The 22,756-nt window shown below is 41.9% G+C and overlaps 1 protein-coding gene across 10 annotated transcripts in view; it reads left to right on the forward strand.

Annotated features, from left to right (window-relative positions):
* Nucleotides 1-22,756, forward strand: part of dab2ipb (DAB2 interacting protein b) — a 170,229-nt gene that overhangs the window by 28,949 nt on the left and 118,524 nt on the right. Inside the window, exon 1 of one of the 10 annotated variants that reach the window (XM_084383300.1) lies at nucleotides 1,283-1,520. The exons of 8 other annotated variants lie outside the window; for them this stretch is intronic. In XM_084383300.1, the coding sequence (XP_084239426.1) occupies nucleotides 1,481-1,520 (40 nt within the window). In that variant the 5' untranslated portion in view covers nucleotides 1,283-1,480. Of the gene's footprint in view, nucleotides 1-1,282; nucleotides 1,521-15,479; nucleotides 15,652-22,756 lie in introns of those variants that run through there. One more of the 10 variants, XM_084383301.1, reaches the window with a different exon arrangement.

The raw sequence follows: 22,756 nt of genomic DNA on the forward strand, positions 1-22,756 counted from the left end.
TGTTGTGAGGCATTTCATGTAGGAACTATTTCTTTCTACCGAGCTACGCCTGCCAACCGTATTACTGCACAGAAGAAAGTGGGCATCTACTCATTGACAGGAGACCTGCGTTCGTGAGAGTGTAGGATGTAAACATTGTTGGCACCCTCCTCTGGCTAAGCTCTACCTTAAGTTAGCTCGGTTAAAGCTCGCCTCTCATCCATGATTAAATGCACACTTCCTTCTGTGTGGTAATACACTTGGTTTCTGAAAACGCCAAGGCCTAGTTCCTTCATAAACCTGCTCACAAAAAGGTCTGTGGATTATCTTGTGTATTCATGTCATGATTTCTGGAAAGACACATTGCTGTTGAGTTTTTCAAATGTATTGTTTTAGCGCGTTGCCCACCACAAGCCATCTACTTCCATTATATGGAAGGCAGACATTTCTACAGCTTATATCTCCAAAACACTGCAATATTATACCAACACAGTCTAGATGGATAAATAGCAAGGAAAAACAGTTTTTTTTATTTTCAGGTGAATTGTTTTCTTTGCTCTGCTAAACTACTGTCTGTATGTCACCAATTCAACCATCAGGGCAGCCAAACTTCAGTATCCTCGAGCATCTTTTGAGTGTTGGCAGTACAATACTAAGTACATCTCAAATGTAAGAATTTCTGTTTTATATCGCTGATGATTGAATATCTTTGGGTTTGGAGGTTTTGTTGACAAATTTGAGGATGTCCCTTTGAGCTCTGTGAAAGCGTGGAAAGCGTTTTTACATTTAATTGCCTAAACAAGTTTTAATGACAATAATCGTTCGTTGCAGCACTAATGTTCTTGCTGCACAAGCTGTTAATTCACGTCGGCTTAAGCAGCATGTGCTCTTTTGTGTGCCAAATTAAAGTGAGAGTGGAAACCGTGCCGAGCCAGCACAACTCGGTCAAGTCTTTGAGTCCACCCATTGTTAATGCGCTCAGTACTACATGAGTTCGTAAATTCTTCTAGCATGTCGATGTTTTCCAAACTGATGTTACTCAGTTCTCGTTGTGATGAGAAAAAAATATGCTGATGGTGAAAAATTGATCAAAGTGGAAACATTCAGCGCTGCCACAACCCTCTCCACCCATATCGCTCTCTCTCTCTCCTCCACCACATTGTGGAAACTGCTCCTCTCTCTCTCCTCCCTCCCATTCTGTGCTCCGTTATGCTCTCTCACTCACTCCCTCTCTCGCCCCACTCTCCAGAGAGGGGCTCATTCAGACAGATGTAACACAGCGGTAGAAGCCTGAGCTGAGCTGAGCTGGCAGGCTGTAGGGGCCAGACCAGAGCCAGCAGCAGCTCTGACTGGAGAGAGAACAGCGTAGAGCAGGACGGCAGTAGAAACAACACAGTAGTTGTAGGAACAGTTTCAGTAGTTGGGAGTTCAGTTACAGAGTCGACTTTGCCTCGGGATATGGGTGTGTTGATCTGGGCGCTCATCACCCTGTGAATTTAACATGGACCCTGACACCAGCACCCATCCAGAGGCACAGAATGGTGAGTGTGAGAATCGAGGGCGGGAGGAAAAAGATGAGATGGGATTGATAACTGTGGAAAAAGTTGAAGAGCATGTTGGTGAACAAGGGAGTCGGGTCACATGGTTTTCCCGTTAGCTTGCTAATATGACCAGGCTCTCCATTTGGCTCTTTAACTGTTGACTAGGGCCTCTGTGGTCAGATGAATGGGACTTCAGTCTGTTCTGGTGGGTAGGGGGTTAAGGGGTGAGGGGTGTTACATGGCAATGTGATGAAATCAACAGCCTGCTAATGACATTTTGCTCTAATGACCCTATTACTTTAACAGGATCCTGACTACTTATACAAGATTATAAGATTTTGGGATTTGCTGTAGTTGAGAAAGTTCAGAATTGCATGTTGAGTGATGTCCCTCTGGAGTATGCTTTCTGTCTTCTGTCCGTCTTGCATCTGGCTGTTTTTAGGGTGAGCTCCGTGGAGCAGGAAGCTCTCCTCTCGTCCTTTTTTGAATGGAATAATTAACTGTGGTGGATGCGAGGGGCCGTGGGTGTACCATTTCTGTTCAAAAGCAGCAAGATAATTTGAAGGTTACATGAATCTGTGTATTTGTATGCTGTTCAGCGGTTGCAGCATGTGGGTGTTTGTGTTAGAGCCACGGCGCAGCACGAAAGAATGAAAGTGGGAGAGGGAGAGAGAAGGGGAGAGACAGAAAGAGAGAGAGAGTTATGTACACAAATAAATCCAGGGGGATCTGGACTGCACTGTAGGCCAGTGAGAGTGCTCACTCTTTCTCTTCCCCCTCATTTTCCGCTGCCTCCTTTTTTTTTTCTCCACTGCTCCAAATGTTAGAGCCTAAACTAGATAGTTAAAAGGCAGAAAAAAATGGTGTGTTATTAAGTGGGCCAGAAAAGATGGTGTTTTGTCTTCATTGCCGATGGGAAGGACTCTGCTGTGCCGCTGATGAAGAATGTGGTTAACAGAATGAGTCAACAGAGAACATATTTCCAAGAGACCATAGTTTCTTTTCGCCAGCGTCTAAGCCACAGTGCTTTATGCACTGGGCTTTCTGCCACGACGGAGAGACAAAGAAAAGGGGAAAGAAAACTCCTAAAGTCCAGACCTCACCACTTTTATCCATCTCTAGAGATGTGAAACTTGTTTTAACAATCTTACCCAAATAAGTGAGAACAGTTGAGTGTTTTCTCACCTTCACATTAAGGTATTCGAACATAAAACTACAACTCTGGACAGCGGTTAACTACCGTCTTCTCCTCAACCAGTCAGCCAGCCAGCGTCTGTCAATGCGCACAGGCCCGAAGATATAAGAGAGAATATAAATAGAAAAGTATGAGTAGAAAGGGCAATAATCTGGTATCATCCGATTACATTCTCACCTCAGGCTCGCAAGCCTCAGGAGTTCACGCTTCCCGAGGCTCGTCGGCATCAATTTACACTCGCACACACACATTCATGCACACAGACATCATTGCTGTTGTTGTTGTTTGTAACTAATCTCAGAGCAAATCCTTGCTGTGCATTTTATATGCATGCTTTTTCACATATCACTCATTGCTTTTCATATTTTACATATAAAGTAGATGTTGATGTTCTGTTTACGTCAAGTTGAATATGGTAGCCCACACACTGTGACTGCATATACCCATCTCCTGTTTTTATGTGAAAGTTGAGGATTGCTGATGCTCGAGCTGTGCAGTACTTCAGATAATAGTCTGAGTGGTGTTGCTATCAGACAAGCCAATATAAAAAGTGGTCACTTAAATAACTCAAACAATAGTCAGACACTGTGAATGAACTCAGTCCACATCTGTAGTTGTATTACATAAGTCTAGAGCTGTGGTACAACAGTGCACCCTCCACTTTTCTCATGAGTAATGCTGTGTTCCATCTTCCTCGGAAATTGGAGCAGGGAATGACGTCATACCTGAGTTAACCACGTTCCAGTACGACAATTTTGGGAAACCGAGATGGACGCCACCAGGACAACCATTGTTGTGCTTTGCTCTTTTGGACATAACACGCATTATGTGGTCTTTTGCACATACAAACAAGTAGCAACATGTCGACAGAAGGAAGTTGGACAGTGCTGCGTATAAGACTGATTTAATGTGACACAAATAAGACACAAGTGCTCATATCGGTATATTCTACAGATTTCACTTACTGTTGATGGGGCAGCCATCTTGGATTTAGATATTTTTGGGAATGACACACCGAACTTGAATATGCCACAAAGACTACAACTGAAGAGATGGAGGTGAAAAATAAACAGAAACAGAGCTAAATGGGTGAAGTCGTGGATACTACAGCGACAGGTTCAAGGGACTTTACTTCTCTTTTTTATTTTCTTCCTGTGCACTGATTTGCTTACTGAACAGCCAGTCAGAGAGAATTCACCTCATCCACAGGCTCTGCCGCCGATTCTGCACATTCACACCAAAAAGCTCCTGATAAGGGCCCGACTAGTGCCAATAGTGTAAAGCACGCTTCAACAACTACGGCCACAGACACCCACCGATGGACTTGGCCGATGGCTGACCATTGGCCTGGTGTGTCAAGGCCTTACCTCTCCGGTTGTTCCAGTTGAAATTCACGACTGGGAACTTGGAGATTCTGAATTCCCAACTTAAATGAAAAGCACCGTAAGCTGAGAATCCCACGAGGAGTATTTCTCTCTACAAGTAGTCGGACCTTTTTGAGGCATCAAAAAGGGCACATACTCGTAGGATCACACAGAGATGAGAAGGAGTTTGAGGGAGCTAAGTACAAAGTGAGAGGCAGAGAAAAGTCCTTAACCATGGCCTTCATTGACATGTAAATAGGTCTGCATGTTTTTGTCCTAGTTGGGGAAAGGTTGAATGCCTGCTCATGTACTCCAGGAGAAAACACAGGGACATTTTTTTGTGTGTTTGGCCAGAACTTTTATGAGACAGGGGGATCAAACCAGATCTCTCCTGTTTCACTATAGGCATTTTTGTGAAAAACAAGGGGCTTTTCTCTCATTTTCCATTTTGAGGCGAGTTAGGGTTTCTGACTGCACTTCTGAAATTCCCAAAATTTCATCCAGATGAAAGTGTGGTCTTGTGGGTGAAAGCGCTGCAGGGCTTTGTCTCGAAGAATGCTCAGCTTTTAATAAAAGATTTATTCTTGCTCGTGTTGTCATGTGCTAAAATCTTGCCAGACGTCTGAGCTGGGTGGTACAGGGTGTTTAAATTTAGCTACCGGGATGTCAGCTTATAAGTTTTAATCTAGTTTTAAGAGGGGAAACACTATCTTGCACTAGGCCTCATGGTTTAGTCGAGTTCCTTCTGGTGTACAAGAGACTTTCTTCACTCAGCAGATGAGTGCTGTCTAAAGGGTTTAGAGACCGGTGAAAAAAACCTGTTTAGTCTGTCCTGTTATTCAGCTGTAAACATGTTTGCGTGTGTGGAGGCTTGTGTGGTGGGCGTGTTACTTTTGGGAAGCAAGTCTAGATTTTAAACCTTTGGTGGAGAGATATTTAGGCAGAGTGAAATCATTCAGGTTCATCCAACTTCTTTTGAGTTTGACGTCAGAGGTGAGACTGGAGCACAACTGAGCAAAATATCTGGGTTTTAAACTTTCTTTACTAGCAAGTTGCTATTTTAGTCTGTCAGTTTGTTGCTGCGGAGTGTTTTAGAAGTGGTGTATAATTAGTCTTTTTTGCTGTCCAATAAATGTGTGTGGACTATGAAACCAAAACATTAAGCTAAAAGCTAAAAAAAGATATTTTTACCTTGTTAGCAAACAGTTTCTGATTCAGATATCCAGCAGTTACGGAGCAACATTATCATTCATTAGGAGATGTGTCTCTGGCCCACGGATGAATGTAATGTCCATCATTCAGTTTTATTTCAGCTCTGTTTTTGGACTCTATGAACCCCGAGGCAAACATCTGGCTCTTTAGCTGCTAAATGCTCCACTATGTTCACCAGCGAGTCACTAACTTTTGCGTGTCTGCCATTTGGTGCTGAGCAGTTAGTGTACAGTTGTTTTTTTTTTTTTTTTTTGCAGAAAATAGTTGCATGCTGGGGATAAAAAAACAAATGTATGAGAGTGGTCAGAGTGAACCAAATCAGTAAAAGTTGTGGGATTGGACAGCCAAACATTAGTTTTAAATCTTTTTAAAATTCAAGGGGAGCTACAGAGTCAGGTGATAATCGAGACCGTTCGCATTGTCATTTGATCCATTATCATAAAAACATTGATTATAAGTGCTTGAAGGCCTAAAACTCCAAACTCATACACATATACATTATAGAACATGTTTCCAGGTAACATAAAAAATGTTTCTTCATTTGATTTTGGTAAATATACTCACATGGCCACTGTCAATCTACTGTTTTTTCTTCAGTTTACAAGTGAAAGACATTTGAAAATGTCACGATGACGTGTCACTGTTGAAGCTTCCAGATTTAATTTATTTCATTTTAAACAAAGATGGATATAACTAAAAGTCTGCAGTTAAACACTACAATTTGTCTTCTTTATTGTGGACCCATTCCCCCTTCAGTTTTTGAGTCCTGGGGACCCACTTAATTAAAACCTTTAAACATCACTAACCATTTTTAATTGAAATCCCAAAGAGGGACGGCTATGGAGGAAAACATCCCATCTGTAATTATTGAGTTGCAAAGTTTCTCAAACTATTGTGATTATGTTCCTTTAACAACATCTCCCCAGGCCAGATGCCAGTGAGAACAGAGCATATACAGTAGGTCAGATTGTGTATTGATTGTAATGTCGCTTCTGATTCCTGGATATTGATGGCTCCGGAAATTCAAGCAGACTTCCTCATTTGGGGCAGCCAGCCTGTCTCGAGCAGCTTTATGTTTAATGTTCAACATAGTCACTCTTTCTAATGGGCTTCTGACCCTGCTGCCCTGGCATTATCAGAAGCATTAAGAAAATATGAGCAAGTGCAAATAAAAGGCATGCTGCTTGTCATGCTCCTCCAGAAGTCAAGGCGAGTGGCACTGGATTAGTTTGGTTGGAAAGGAACGTCAGGAGTGTTTTGAAATAACAAACCGTGTGTTGGGGCACAGGCTTTTCTTAACCAGCCCTGATAGACTTGTGATTGTTATGGTTTCCAATAAGTCATTTTAGAAAGAAAGCAAAGCATCACCTTCACAAACAAACTGAATGTTTTCGTGAAAAATACCAAGTCTCAAGAGTTACCAAGAATTCAAAACTGACGAGGTGAAAAACAACATGTCAGATTGTGAGACTGATAGCATTTCCGACTCAGCTTTAAAATTCTTCTCAAACGTATCTCAAGTGGCCGTTTTTGACGGGATTTCGCCTCCGTGCTTTTCGTTTGATGTTATCTGTTGCGAAAACTGGATGTTTCTGAAGACGGAGGAAAAAAAACAAGGCAACACAAACCGCACACATTTGCGCTCAGCCTTGCAGCCACACAAGAGGATCGCTGTGGCTATTTGCATAATGGATAGTGCTTCACAGAGAAGCTCAGAATGAGAAAGAAAAAGCTTGAAGCGAAAGAGGCATGAAGGACAAAGAGAAAAGACCTCAGTGATCTATGTTTAGAAGCTTTGTTGAGCTATATATATTTACTACAAAGTTGACTAGGTGTTTCTTTGAGGAGGTCAAGGACGCACATGTGTTGACTCCACACTACATATTTGGATAAAGGTTGCAGGAACAACAAGGTTTTGATGCATCCTCTGTACATTTCAGGATGCTTTCACTCCTTAGAGCTGCTTGCTGTGATCGCCATGTTTGCGACTTTAAAAAGCCAGCCTCTGGTAATTTTGTCTGGATGACTAAGAATAACTATGATGGGACTTTTCAGAAAGGATTTATGCTTCTACAGTTTGCCTTTTAGTCAGATTATCTAAGGAACTGAGGAGCCTCTAGAACTCAACTCGGCTCAACTCAACAAAACTTTTCTTTGGGTTTGCCCTGTCCAAAGCAAATTAAACCGATGCCAGAATACAAGTGATTGCTTGGTTTGAGTTTGAAGTCATGGTGTCGTTCTTTTTAATTTACAATCGTGTGATTTGTGATTGATGTTATAAAGGAGACAGTCCACGCCAAGATGTCTGTCTCCAGAGTGGCAATCTGTTGAGCGTGACAGTTTCTTTGTCTGTCGTAGTTTTTCTGTCCGTTTATGGTACGAAACCACAATGAAACAATTGGCAAATGGATCATAATTAGCCCCAGCTCTCTTTACACCGCTCTTTTTAAGACTCAAGTTGTTTCAATCAGGAGCAACTTATTACGAGTTAACAAGTATTTATTGACATGTGCACAGTAAAGATGAGGAATTAAGTCTTTGGAGAGTAGATCCTAATCATGACGCCAACATATTTAAGGGGTTAATGACGCTGTGTGTAGTGTAGGAAAGCCTGATAAAGTCTAGACACTGCTGGTGGTGGTTGGATTAAGGTCCAACATGGCTGACATCTGGATGAACATAAAGATGAGTGAGCTTCTGGTGAGCTCAGACCTGGGCACTGGACGTGAATGGGGTGGAGGGAGGGTTGTGATGAATCGCACGGAAATGACAACGGACAGCAGCAGAGTGGAGTACGGATTTAAAAGGCTGCTTCCAACTCCACATAGTTCCCAACCAACTCTATTTCAGATTTACACAGTTGTAAAAAAACAACAACAAAGAAGTTAAAAGTCATCTATTCGAAAAGTGCAAGAACAGATCTCAAGCATTGTTTTTCTTGATCTGTTCCTCTTTGGCTGTTTCATTGTGTTCTACAGTAATTCAGCATTTTTTCAAATTGTGTTATTTCATCAAATAAATATGGAAATGCAATTTTGCGAGCCAGAATATAAGAAAACAAACCAAAAGATTCCCCGCTCACCCCTAACGCACACATGAAAAGTCCATCAAACACTCAAAACTAGTCGGGTGATGGTGGATATAAATAACACTGCAAGAGCAGAGCTAAGCAACAACCTCAGAGAGCTGACTTGGGGCCAGCAGCAACAGTGGCACAACTCCATTTGGCCCCATTTGTCAGAAAGCCTCCCTGATGAGAGACTGTCAGTCAACAGAGCGCTGCCGTGGAGGGACGAGAACCAGAGGGAAGCAGTGCAGAGTATATGAGACAATAGAGAGTTAAGAAAAACTGGAACGCGTATACAAATGTAAATTGTGCCTTTGCTCTGTGTTATGTAGACGTTAAGCTCGTTAGTGTGGCGTACATGTGTGTAGGTGCCAGTGTGTGTCCATGGTATGTTTTGCTGTAGGAGAGTCTGATGTGTGTCTAAGTTGAATTGACTGCGAGGGCCAGAGAGTGAGCCAAACACAGTCATGAGCTTGTTACACGCTCACAACAAATTTATGTTGGGAATGTGCTTTTCATGTTTCTGGAAATCTTATGTAAATGTGCCGGTCCCACACTGAGCACAGAGTGCCAGAGAGGGTGAGAGTGGCGGGGGGATGAGCTGAGGAGGAGAGAGACTTTTAAAATATTGACTATGTGGAAGTCAGAGCGAACATGAACGTCAGCAGCGGGCTTAAGCCTTTTTCCCGGGAGATTGTTATCATGGAAAGATGCTCGAATGGCGAGATCAACCGATCTTAATCAGTGTTTTGTTTATCCCTCCACATTGTTTATGTGGTTTACCCAGTTACAGATCTGTGATGATCCACTGGAGTATTTACAGTCTCTCAGTCCAAACGCTGGTGGGAAAATACAGTAATTTGAGCCTGAAATGAGCACTGGAGAGGCATTTGTGAAGTCTTTGCTATTTTTTCCACTTTGTTTTTCTACTATAGTATTTAATTCATCCATGATCATGAGTTTGTAGGTGCAATAAATGACAGTTCACTTAAATCAACACAATGGCCCATCCCATTACAAAGCTCCCATGCTAGCAGAGCAGACACTTCCCCGGTGCTCCGAGCTCCCAGTCCTGACTGCTAGCTGCACAGCTACCTAAGATAACTAGCAAGTGGCAGCTACAATTGGCAGCAGTTAGAAGTGACTTATATTTTTGAGTCTGTATTTTTTTCCTTTATATGGCTTTTATTGATAGAACACCTGAAGACATGACAGGAAACAGGATGAGAGAGAGGGGAAGCAACACGCAGCCAAGAGCCCCAAGCCGCTGCCTCTGTACACGGGATGCCAGCTCTACCAACTGAGCTAAATTAATTTCGATTTTATGATTAATCAATGGATCGCTTAGTCTATAAAAGGCCGAAAAAAACTTCGTTTGTAATTCATAGAATTGATTTTCATCACAAATGATGAAGAAAAGCAGAAAATCTTGAATTTTTTTAAGAAGCTGGAACCAGCAAATGTCTGACACTCACAAGTAATTGGTTATCAAAGTAGTCGCTGATTGATTTTTCTGTGTTTCGTTTCTAACATTGGGACAAAGTTACTCTGTTGGGGATTTCTTTTTAATTACAAGCTCAGCTTTCAGACACAGAAAGTGTGTTTATGTAAGTTCAGTCAGATACTTTCATCAAAGAATTGACCGTTACAGTAAAAGATTATACTGTTGGATTTGGCAGAAAAGGCTCTGTAATAGCTCAAAGGGGGAAGCATATAAAAATGAAGTGGAGAGGAAGTTTAAAGTAGCAGGAAATACAAGTACTGAAGTAAAATACCTCTAAATTATACTTAAGTCCAGTACATCAGTAAATTGTAGTTAGTTACTGTCCATTACTGGTTATGTATATTGGTTCCAAATATCTGTTATCAGTCTCCTTGATTGATTTGGCATCCGCAGTGGTAAAGGGCCGAGCGACCTTTGAGGGCCTTGACAGCTAAACAGCTCCGTGGTATGCATGTCAGACCGCCGGGCCCTGGGCCGCCCCAGTTCTGCTCTTTTATAAGTTGAATTCCCTTTGGAGTCCTTCCACAAAAAGCTCTTGCTGGCATGGTAGGCATGGTAGCGGCCTGACCCCACGTGCCGCACACAAGTGCCTTTGTCTCCAAAATGGCAGTTGTTGGCATTCCTGACTGTCCCCCCCCGTCCAACTCCTTCTACTACTGAAATACACAGTCCTTTTTATTTCTCTGGCAAGAGGAAAAGAGATGAGCCGTAAGCTGATTGGATGTAGTCTAATGTGTAAATGTTTCTCTGACTCAGCTTTTTAAGGAGCCCAGTGTCATTTTGTTATGCATTAAGTTGAGCCTCAGCACAAACATTTAGATGTTTTTTTTTTTTTCTTTTAGCACCCGTGCACTCAACAGAATATATAATGGCAGAATTACTTCTAGAGGCAGATCATTAGGGCTCTGTAGATACACATTAGACAGCCTGTTTTTCACTGATGGCTTTTTTGTCACATTGGCACTTTTCATTTTTTTGCTCTTTGCTTGCCACTCGTACACTGCTTTGTATTTTCTTCATGTCTCCCATATACCCTGCCTCTTCCTTCCATTTTTGCAGTCTTGCTCTTAACTCTGCTTCAACAGTAACAAAACAGCTGTCTCTCGAGGGAGATGCATTCACAGTCTTTGCGCATTTAACTCCCGAGAAACCTGACGTTAACACGCTCATATGCACAAACTTATGCATAGACTAAACACGGCCTTCACTCTGCATGTTCTTGACTTTTCCACACGTTCTTGGACGTAAACACACACAAGTGGACTCAGGAAAATAAACAGAGTGACAGGGGGTGAGACGGAAAGGGAGACAAACAGAGAGGAAGATAAAAGGAGAGGCGTGACAGAGTTGTCTATAGAACTGGACTTCACTTTTTGTCCCGGTGTAACTCTATAGCCCACATACCAAAGTACTCTCTCACTTTGTCTTTTCAGCCTCTGGGTTTCTGTCTTTCCCATTTTTTTTTTTTTACTCTCACTCCGTCTTTGTCTGTGTTTTTCCTGGTAATTGTTTGTTGAAGGTGGAATTGGACTTTAAACAAGCATTGTAGTCTTACGGGTTTAACCTCGAAACCACCGGGCGACCACATGCTAATGCAAACAGTATGTGGGTACTACTAATTACAGTGCGAGTAATAAGCAATATGTAACTCTAAGGATAGACCAGAATCAGAAGACTTTCGGATCAGCAGGAGCCAAGTAGGAGAGTAATCATAGTTAAATAGAAGCACATGATGCTAATAGGGTTTAAAGGCATTAGCATTTAGCCGGGCAATACTTGCTCTTGTCCTTTTATCTTTCTCCATCTAAATTTTGTTATATTTACAGTGTGATGTTTTCTATTCTAAAAAGAACAAACTGTAACATATGCAGTTTTGCCCACAGGAATCAATCAAGTATTTCTGGTTCTGATAACGAGGTTCAAGTTAGGGGTGGGCTGTCAGCCAAGAAATTATATAATGATCTCTTTTGAAAGCAATCATGAACTACGATCAAAATTTCAATATTTTTTTCTCAATTTTGAGATGCCCTGCAGACTTTAGGCAGACTTTCGTCCAATCCATGTAGCTGTGAAGTTGCCTACTTCGATCTAGTGGTTTGTTCATGAAGCGTTTATCTACAAGTTTGAAAAGAAGTAAAAGGGCATAAAATAGCACGATCTCTACACGATCTAAAGGCGTCAGATTGGACACCCCTAGTTACCTTTGCCTAGGAGGTTATGTTTACACCCATGTCTGTTTGTTTGTTGGTTGGTTGGAGGATGGGTCTCTGAACTTTTGGTGCGGATCCAGGAATACTTTCTCATTTTCTTTAACATGGCAAAGCTTTATGTTCGTTAATTTCTCAGGGAATGATTCGTAGTTCTGGATGAAAAACGAATGTGGTGGCTGGTATCTACTGTATGAGGGTATGTGCTTTGCTGAGTGCAATCCTAGTTCAAACTGCAATATAAATTCAACCACAGCTTAATTTATTGAAGGATAAATCACAGTTTCTTAACTTGAACTCAGCTCGAGGGCTGGAATGAGGAAAGGCAGTCTGTCTCTCAGGCTGTAAGGTTTACAGTTCAGTCCTTGCACATGAAGTACTGTAGGTGTGGAATAGGATAGTAGTAGTGTTGCTCGGTTCCCAGCCTACTTTCTGCAGGCTGAATCCTGGGGGCTTAGGAGCACCATCCAGTACTGAAAAAGTTCTCTGAAATCTCTGCTGAAGGTTCAGTAGTCTTCTCTGAAATATCTGGCACACAAAAAGGTTCTTACTCGCAAAGACTTGAGCATTTCTGACCATAACAATGAGTATGACTACAATCAACCTCATTCTGCACATTCTGCTCTACTACAAAGACGTAGTGTGCTTACCATTATTCAAAATTTCATCAGTAATCATCATTAAAACTAAGAAAATGTGTTTCAGAGAATTTATATGTACAGTAATAACTCAGTGACAGCTACTACGCAAAAACAGAAACACGATACAAGGTGGTCAGACATCTGTCCGACATATTTCTGTACTTGGTACTTTTTACTGGCATGTGTGGCCGTACAACACTGCACTGTTCAGCAAAAAACATTGGAAAAAGAAGCCTCACTAATTGTCCTGAAACTGTTTTGGAAATTTGGAAGTGATCAAGCCAGTCTGCAAAAACACGGAGTAATCACATGCCAAAATGTTCCAGTCTCATCACCGAGCTTTGGTACACAACAAACAAAGACACACTCACAACACAATGTTTCACTGGAGAGTTTTATAGTCGTGCTGGATGCCTCAGACCCAAGAAACACATGAAAGTAATAGATCAACGTATTTATTCAGGCCTCAGCGATGTCATAGACGGTCTCTGCACCAGAACAATTTGTATCATTTAACATTTACGGGGCATGTGTGGAAACAGGTCTGTTTCCATTTTGGTTTTGGAAGCCAAGACTCACGAAATGTGCAGTGGAGAAAACACAGAGCTGTCTGTCATCAGTTTATTCTAACCTGACGACTTTTTTAACGCTCTGTTGCTGTGACTATAATTAGCTTAATTGTAGATATCAAAGAAGATAAATAAAGGAAACATCCTGCCATCACAATATCTGTCAGGTCAGTCAGTGGAAAAACATGCTAATTAAAGAACTAAATTGTCTGTTGAAGGCTAAATAATGTTAATACTCCAAGATAGTTTTAATGGTAATTGTAGCAACACCGTAGAGACGCACACATGACTTCACAACAGGTTTCATCTTTGTGTCTTGTGCATTGTGGTTTGGTAAATGTGACGACGTTGTCTATAGAGCCACAACTCTTCATTTTTGCATTTCTCTACATTTTTAGCCTCCGCATGGCTCAAAGGATGGCAGTGTTGATCGGTCCGTCTGTCCGTCTTTGATCCGGATTGAAGTATCTCAACGACCTATTGAATGGATTACCATGAAATTAAACATTCACGGTTCCTCTGTCTCTTCCTCCATGAGGTTGACATTTGCAGTTGTGTCTAGATTAATGAATGAATTGTAGTAATATTGGTGATCCCTTCACTTTGGTAGTAGTTCACTTTTGACGGAAACCCACAAAACCGATGACATTCTCATCAGCTGCGGCTGCACTTTGTGGTTTCTGCTAGTTAGCATGCTAACACGCTAAACTAACATTATACTTGTTAACATCAGCATGTTGGCATCGTCACTGTCAGCTTATTAGCTTCCTGATGAGCTCATTTTGCGTGATGCACTGCTGTTAAGTGCAGACTTAAAGACATTAGTGTGACTGTAGACTCTTTGTCTCGTTATAAACACATCTTCGATGATATATTTTAATTTCTTCTTTACAATGAGGTGATGAATAGCATCACTGTATTGGAATAAAAGCAGACATAACACAGACAAGCAACTTTCTACAAGGACACATCATGTGATATTTTTCTTATTCCACAGCCCTGAGGATTTAATGTGAGCGAGACTAGATGTGGTGAGAACTCAAGGGGAAGGAAAGGGAAGAAGTTGAAGTATCCAGAAGTACACTGGTGTGAATAGCAGCAGGAGGAGGAGGAGGGGGGTCTGCTGTCACGTCTGTGGACAAATGCTTTGCTTGACAAATGTCTGGCCAAGGACAGCACCCGAAACATGAGAATAGTGTTCTCTGACAGGAAGGAGGGAGGGACGTGGGAAGAGACGAGGAAACACCTTTTGTAGTTTTGGCATAGTTTTGTGTGGTGACTCGAATCTTTCACTTAAAAACCAGGTTTGGAAACTTGCCTGGAATGGTTTTTGCAAATTAACTAGTTTATCTCTTAAACAGAGGAGAAACAAGTGAGGCTTATTTGTTCTTTGTATGTCTTGTAAATCAGCCACCTTCTGTCAATTCCAGCTGTGAAGAGTAATTTGTGTGTTTGATGTCTTGTTGCTGAAATGTGCTGTGTAGATAACACTCCCTTGCCATTGTAACAACCACAGAAATAAGAGTTTCCATTGGATGTTTAATATTAAAACATTTAAATGGCATTATGTAGAAAGACAGGTAGTTTCCCGAGATCAAATCGGCAGTGATCACACACACTGCCGTAGATGCAGCCTAACAACACAGCAAACTGCTAATGCTTTAAAGCTGGAGTGTGGTAGTGAGGCCCGGCCTGGCCCCGCGGTTTTGGTCAGCCGCAACAAGGCCTCCAATTGGTTGGACGTGAGGTAGGAATTCAGCTCTCGGAGGTCTAAACTCCGCCTCCTTTCTCCTCCTACCGGCCCCGGGCGCTGAGGCACGACGGCTTTCCCTGTGCATGCACACACACACACACACACACACACACACACACACACACACACACACACACACACACACAGTCTTTCTCATATGGAAGGGGCTGTAGAGCAGGGAGTTACAGACGTTTGAAGACGCGGAGCGAGGAAGTGAGAGAAAGCAACAAAAGACAAAGAGATTTCTCTCCTGCCCTCTGTTTGTGTGTGTGTGGGTGAGCTTTTTTTTTTTTCTTTCGCTATGTGAGCCTGAGAAGGGGGAGGACCTGAACCCTGCTAAGAGTCAATATCCCTGCAGGAGTCCACAGGACCATACACACTCACACTCACACCCTCACACACACACACACACACACCACACACACCACACATACTTGCTCAGTCCACTGCAGCTACTGCAGCCTGAATGAGTGCTGAAGGAGAAACAGAGCAAGGAAGCAGGAGTGCGAGAGAGGGGAGGAGAAATCTCTGGAGTTACTACTTGTTGCTCTTGGTTTTCTGTGTGGATTGAGGATGATATCCCCTCTGCTTACTCTGCGGCAGTGGGACCTTGTCTGAGGTGAGCACCAGCATTCCTCTCTCTTTTCTGTCCTTTCACCGGCCAATAATCCTGCGAGAGGAAAAAAGAGGGGGTCCGATTTACAAACTTGTGAACTTTTCTGCGGGATTGCTCTCTTGGTGGAATGGCGGAGGGGGGTTGAGAGAGAGGGAGAGAGAGGAGGAGGAGGAGGAGGTGTGGAGGGAAGCTTTTCACGTGCCAGGGAAGCAACATAATCACGCAGATCTGTCAGAGAAAGAGGCAAAGTATGGGTAGAAATAATAAAAGTATCTTTTGTGGAAGAAAATGAATGGGGGGGGAAGTAGGGTTGCTGAAGAAATGTCAGGCTCAGACACACAAAGAGCTGTAACATGTGATTCAGAGCTCTGCTTCTGTAAGTGGGACAGCAGAAGATGAGAAAAGAAAACTTAGTCCAGCTCTCAGTGTCCCCAGACTCTTTTCTGATTCATGCCACTCTTTCTTTGGTGTTTATGTGTGCCGCTTGGGGCTGACGGGACCATGCGCCTTAAATGTGACATTTATTCATAACCTGTTCTCTGTGTGTGTGTGTGTCCTGGAGGAATCGTTGTCCCATTCCCAACACACTGTGGCAAAGGCACAAGGTGGTGTTTAACTACTTTAGGAGTGTGTAGCCTTCATTTATCAGCTCCTGCATGATTACAGTGTCTTCACTGACTCCTCTGCCACAGATAGTAGCTCGCCGGAGTGTGCAGCCTCATCATCATTCCTACACCAACATGTGTTTACATGCTGCAGTCTATCACCCACACATAGAAGTACTAAACATCAACAATTTAGAAAGTGGCTCTGCTGGAGTCGGGCGTCTGTAATTGTAGTGACATTACACATTTATGTGAAATAACCATTTTATGACCTTTTGGGATAAAGCATCTGTTGTTTTAAATTTGTTTGGGAAACCCTTTAAAATATTTCAGATTCCAGGCGCAGACTTTATTAGATGTTGAGGTTGTTTTTTTTTCCTCTTTTTTTTTTTTCATTAGTGGACCGTGTCCGGGCGTGGGGCGGGCATTGTTGTCCTATTATTAGAGCAAGCTGGGCCAGCCAGCAGCTGCAGGGAAGGAAGTACGCTCTGAAACAGCCGGAGAAGAGGGATTACTGGGAACACTGAGCGGGAATTATGGACTGACCAGAATGGCATTCCTAAGGTGGCAGAGTCACTGGAGGGGAAGATGAGTTAGCCGGAGTAACAGACTGGGATCAGTGTGGATCATAAGAAAAGACATAGGCCAGCAGTGATCTGGACTAATGCACCCTGCTGTGATTGAAGATTACAGCTGTTGTACAGCTGGATAACTTGGTTGTAGAACTACTGACATGGATTTGTTGAAGGCTGCAAGTGACATTTTTTCCCCCTGATATCAATCTGTTGTTTTTTTTATTAATCAATGAATCTACAAGTCTATAGAAAATGTGGAAATAGTACAAAATGCTAATCAGAACTGCAAAAAAACAAAAGTGATAAGAAAAGCAGGAAAACCTCCCGTTTGGGAAGGTAAAACCAATGAATGTTTTGCATTTTGCTTGATAAACGATTCATTTTTGTGATTTAACAGTTATCTCAACAGTTGAGTCATTCTCTGCCGATCAACTACTCTGCTAATTGCTTTGGCACCTTTTCAAAATAAGCAGGATTCCCTATTAGTTTCCACAGTGTGGTCACTAATCTTCCTGGAGTCCTCACAACAAAAACTCAAATTAGCATCCAAATATCAGATCAAGAAAACTCTACACAAGCCGAACATGAAGAGAGAAAACAAGTGAGATAAGGGTATGTTGTATTACAATCTACAGTGGCAATCTTAGTTGTAATAAAGGGCGATAAATAAACTGCAACCTATTGTAACCTGTCATTGAGTCTGCTCTCTCGCTCTTTGTAACATCTTTATCTCTGGGGGCCCCGGCAGTGGAAGCCGACCGAGTGTTTTCAGGCAGTGAAAGTGGAAGGAGTTCTTTACAGATACTGATTACTTGGTGAGTGACTGCCGTGATAAACGTCTGCCACACCAACTAAAAAGAGATAATCACATCCTGGTATTACTCGCATATCTCTGCTATCTCTCCCTCTCTACCCCGTAAACCTCTGGTGTGTATTCCAGTGAAATACGCTTGCTCATTGCTAAATAGATAAATATGGCAACGAGGGCTTTGTTATCAGGAACTTTTGACTTTTTCTGAACTTCTTATTTATCATGTTTTTGTTTTATTGGGTTTTCTTTTTAGCAAGTGATGCCACTTCTGAGTGTTAAAAGTCGTCTGTCACTTCCTCCAAACCTGTAGTGTTGAATGCAAGCTGTGATGAGTTAAATTAGGTTTTTTGGTGAGAAACCGCCGACGGAGCTATTGTGAAACTGCTTCATCCAAAGAACAGAACAGTACAGTGGAGAAAGGATTAAAGAATAACATCGCCTGTCTTGAACGTACTTGCTCAGATATTTCTTTACGGTTGTGAAATTAAAGCTTGCATGCCAGCTGGGGGAAATGAAAGAGACTCTGATTTGATAAGTTGTTAGCCTTTAGAAGCAAGTCACACATGCGTGAGTCAGAAAACAAGTCTCAAGTCTTCACTTTTAAGTCTCAAGCACATCCCGAGGTACTGAGCAGAGAATCAATTTATACGAAATTCTGAAAAGCTGAGTTTATTTTCAACGTTAACAAAAACGGTTACAGCCTGCTTAGGCCTTATAAATGTTACTGATATTTGAATTTCCAATAACAAGCCTCTTAAATTAACAACAATGAGGAGTAGGGCTCTGAAATTGTTTTATAGCCGTATAGCTCCAAAGGTTCAATTCAAGTGTATTAAAGAGGCGTTTCAAACCGATAAGAAAGGGATGTAATAGTATGTAATTAGAAGTCTACCGTTACACCGGTGCCCATATTTAACTGGTTATACGGCCCTGAATCATCCTAATTGTATTTTACATCAACAAGTTCAAGTCTTCTCAAGAAATGCATAATTGATTTGCATCGTCTAACATAGATTAAACTTAACATTAGCTTTGTAGCTAATGTTTTACCAGACAGTAAGTTAGAGAAAAAGACACACTCATGTACCTTTCTTTGTTCCTTAGAAAGATGGATTTCATCTTTCATCGAGTCATCCGTCTCAAGTCATGAATATCAAGTCAAAGTCACGTCTGTTGTCATTGTTCATCAAGTCCTCACTTTTATGACTCGAGTCCGACACCTCTGCTAATGCTTCATACACAGTGGCCTAAATTCAAGTCTTTAAACTCTTATTCTGTAATATTTATGGCACATTACAAAAGCGGACAGGGAAAACCACTTGGGACTCTTTTAATTTTCAAAGTAACTAGACCACTTTGTAGTGATATTAATTCTGTAACATAGTTCTCTGTATTTTAATATCAAAGTCCTTTAATCTCCACACTGTCCATCATTTCCTCTCGTCACAAACACCTTACTGTGGCTCACAGACTTTTAGTAGCACAGGACCTGCCCTCATTTCCCCCACTCCCTTTCCAGCTTTCCTTCCCCCCCCCGCCTCCCACTCGCCCCAGCTCTCTGAGGAACAGCTATGTAATTAGTTGGAGGCATAAATCACAGACAACAGAGGGGATTTTGATACATGTTTGACAGCAATGTACAGCGGTGGTTTCACTCTGTATGTTGATTTTGGGTTTGTGGAGCAGAAAAGAGGTGGAGGTTGTTTGTTGGCAAACTGTACAATTATGTACACGTGTTTTGGAGGCTACATTCCATGCATTTGATCACACGCTCTGTGAGATAAATGATCTTTTATTGTGTGTCTCTCATTTTCTTCTAGATTGCATGTTTGGACGAGCAGCTGCAGCTGTAGCCTTTATTCCTTCACTGGCACTTGCTGCTCATTAATATCGAAATCAATTAGCCATTTCATTGTTTTCAGTACCATCGACCACTAATGATGACTGTGGAAAATGATCCATTTTGTCTTTGTCATGGCAATAAAGGGCTTCAAATTTGAATGCAGGACCACAAAAACATGGGCTTTTTGTTGATCTAAATGGTTTGTTTTGCTTTCCCCAAAACACCCCTAACCAACAAATTACTCCCACTGCTCGCTATTGACCGAACATAGTCTCACACACGGAGATGCACAAGAAGTGACGGTTTCTCTAGGAAATCTCACAGGAAAGAACTAGAATCACCTCATAGACAATGGCCCAATCAAAATCCCCTCTGTTTTGCGAGTTCGCACCTAGGGGTAGGGTGTAGGGCGAAGTGTTAGGGCTACATGCATACATCCAAATATAGTTATGCTTCAAACCGAGGGGTTATGAGAACTCTCTCAGGTCAATATTCAAGGTCCTTTTCTTTATAACAAGTAAAACAATTGCTACCAGTTTGCTGAAGGCCCATTAGCCCACTAGCTAGCTACCATTACATTGTTTTTGCTGATTTGTGCATGACAGTCCAGCATTTTGATGCATTTCAGCGTTGCGTTACCCCGCTTTGATGGCATTTGACCCCCGTGATTAAACAAAAGTCCAGCAGTGAAGTTGTCACACTTGGTTCCGCTCCAATAATATCAGTGCAATCTGGCAGGGCAGGAGCAGGCAGGGTCCACGCTTGTCTATCTCTAACAGATAAATGGCATTGTGATAATACCAGGATTGACACTTTAACGCAAGCAGAACTTTCACAGCTGAAGACGGCATATTGGAAATGTCTGGTCGCGTCTCTTTACATAAACACCGTCGACGACTACTGATGATGTTTGTGGGTCCGAAGGGTCGTCCCACTTCATTGGGGGGAGGAGACGACCTTCTACATTTTGGAACTTGGCCCTTTTGCAATCATCACACCAAAATTTCACAAGATCATCTCTCTAATATTTGTTGCAAACACATTATTTCAGTGCACGTATTACCTCTCTGTATGCTGTGTGAGCAGGTGTGTACTTGATCGGAGGCTTCAAGGCGTAGGCTGTTGCACACTGCTCATAACATATTATTATGTTGACATATTGACTCTCATTATTAATCCAGCTGGCGTCCATATGTAGTTGATAATAATTGAATTCTGTGCCCCCCGCCCACCTCAGATGTGGCCCTCAGCAACAGCTTTACCCCTGACTGAGCTCTTTGACATGCACACGCCCTCCGCTGAAGCTGCCAGATAAACGGATGTATGGGGCTCACTGTGCGTCTGGTTGTATTCATGTAGGCTTAGAAATTGACGGGGCACGTTGCAGTGTCAGCATGTGTGTCACCACACAGCATGCAGATGTAGCTACAGTAGATGCCTCTATGTTCTCAATACATTTATGTTGGTGGTATTAGGTCAGCAAAATCAGTATCTGCAAAAAATATGAAACATGTATACCATCTGTCTACAGCTGAGACTTCTGGAGGTTGTTGTTGAAATGTAATGATCCAGTTGCCCGTAACAGAAACTTTGTTTGTCACTACTTTAAAATGAGTTGTATTTAATTTCAAAACTTTAACTTGTCAAATCAGAAAATGCTCTCATACCCCATCACAATCACCATGGCAGCTCTCATCAGTGTCCCCGGAGTTGTTCCATTACTTACTGTCTATTTCAGCAGCTCTGACATTTTTTTTTGCCCAGCGGCAGACCGAATAGTGGAATGAAAGCAAGGTTCATAGGGAAGAAATCTTTACGCGGGAGTTAAAGCAAAAACGTTGTCTTCTGCCAGTTTAACTATTGCATAATTGATGATTCAATGCATAATTTAGTGCAGGATGTAGCATGAATTTCACACCGTTAACCAATGATGAAGTTACTGTGACTCATGATTGAGTTTAGTCACTTAAAACGCTGATACGCAGTCAAGTAAGCTGGATTTCAACGATTTAATAGTTTATTTATTTAACTGTAATTATGTATGTTTATTGTGTAAATGTTTGCATCTGACGACCAGTTTGATTTCCTTCATATTTCTATAAGAAGAGGTAATATGCTGCTTTCAGAGAGGCTGAGCAAATGAATGGATCTGAAATCAAGTTTTATGTAAATGGATTAAAAGGAAGTGGGAATTAACGTTCCTTCAAGTCATCATTTGTGAGCAAGAGGAATTAATGATATATCCTGCCCTTAATTAACACATTTATGAGTCTTCATAAGTCATGCGTTGGTTAAGCATTACTTAGAGTAAGTTTATGATTTGTACTTTTATTATAAAGTGTTACCCCGTGTCTCTTTTAAACGTCACCAGAATAATGATGCTATGCAAAATGTGGTGAATTTCTAATAAAACGATGAGTAAATGAATCTCTGAATTGCATATTCAGTTTCACATTATGTGGGCTTAACTGCTATACCTATTGCTGTGCCAGAATTATTAAAAAAGTACAATTCTGGGAGGTAAATGTCTCACAAGGAGTTTGATGATCTGTGAGATTGTGTGCATTGGTTCGAATATGTGATGCTAGTGTTTATTTGTGTTGTGTAGAGACGTCTGACAAAGCCTTGTTGTGTTGATTCACAAGGAGCTGGGCCACCCACTGAGTTTTCAATGAGCCGGGAGATAATGGAGCAAGTATTCCAGGTCTCTTCCCTGCAGGTCTCCAGCAGTGGTTCACTGTCTAGTTTAACAGTTAAGTAGCTCTGCCACATTCTTAGAGGTTGGTGTTTATGGGAAGACGAGACGCATTTCATTTGTTGATATGTGTGTGTTTCTGTGTGTGTGAGAGAGAGTTTGCCTTCACACCTCATCTTGTTTTTGTCACCTCAAAGCAATGCAAAGAAAAGTGGCACAGGAGCAGCAGAAACGCCATGAAACATGTATATAAAACACTTGTTGAGTCATGTCACGCTGTTGGAAAACGCATGTAATGAGACAGATGTGTAGATCAGTGCAGTGCAACCTTTTTAAAGTATAACTTCAGTTTATTGGGATCTTATTTCTGTAGTTTTGGCCACAATTTCAATCGGCTCTAGTCACATTATACTCACCTTGTTGTTGTTTTTAGATCTTGGAACATGGCCACATTGCATCAAAGTCTGACAGGGCAAGAAACAGGCAGACGGCTGTAAACAAGCCACCTGTTTTACCACTTTTTTTCAGAGGTGAAACTGAAAGTAAACACACTTCAGTAACCTCTCATCTGACAGGAAA

Source organism: Pagrus pagrus, assembly GCF_965226575.1.
Source record: "Pagrus pagrus genome assembly, chromosome: 19".
Lineage (NCBI taxonomy): Eukaryota > Metazoa > Chordata > Actinopteri > Spariformes > Sparidae > Pagrus > Pagrus pagrus.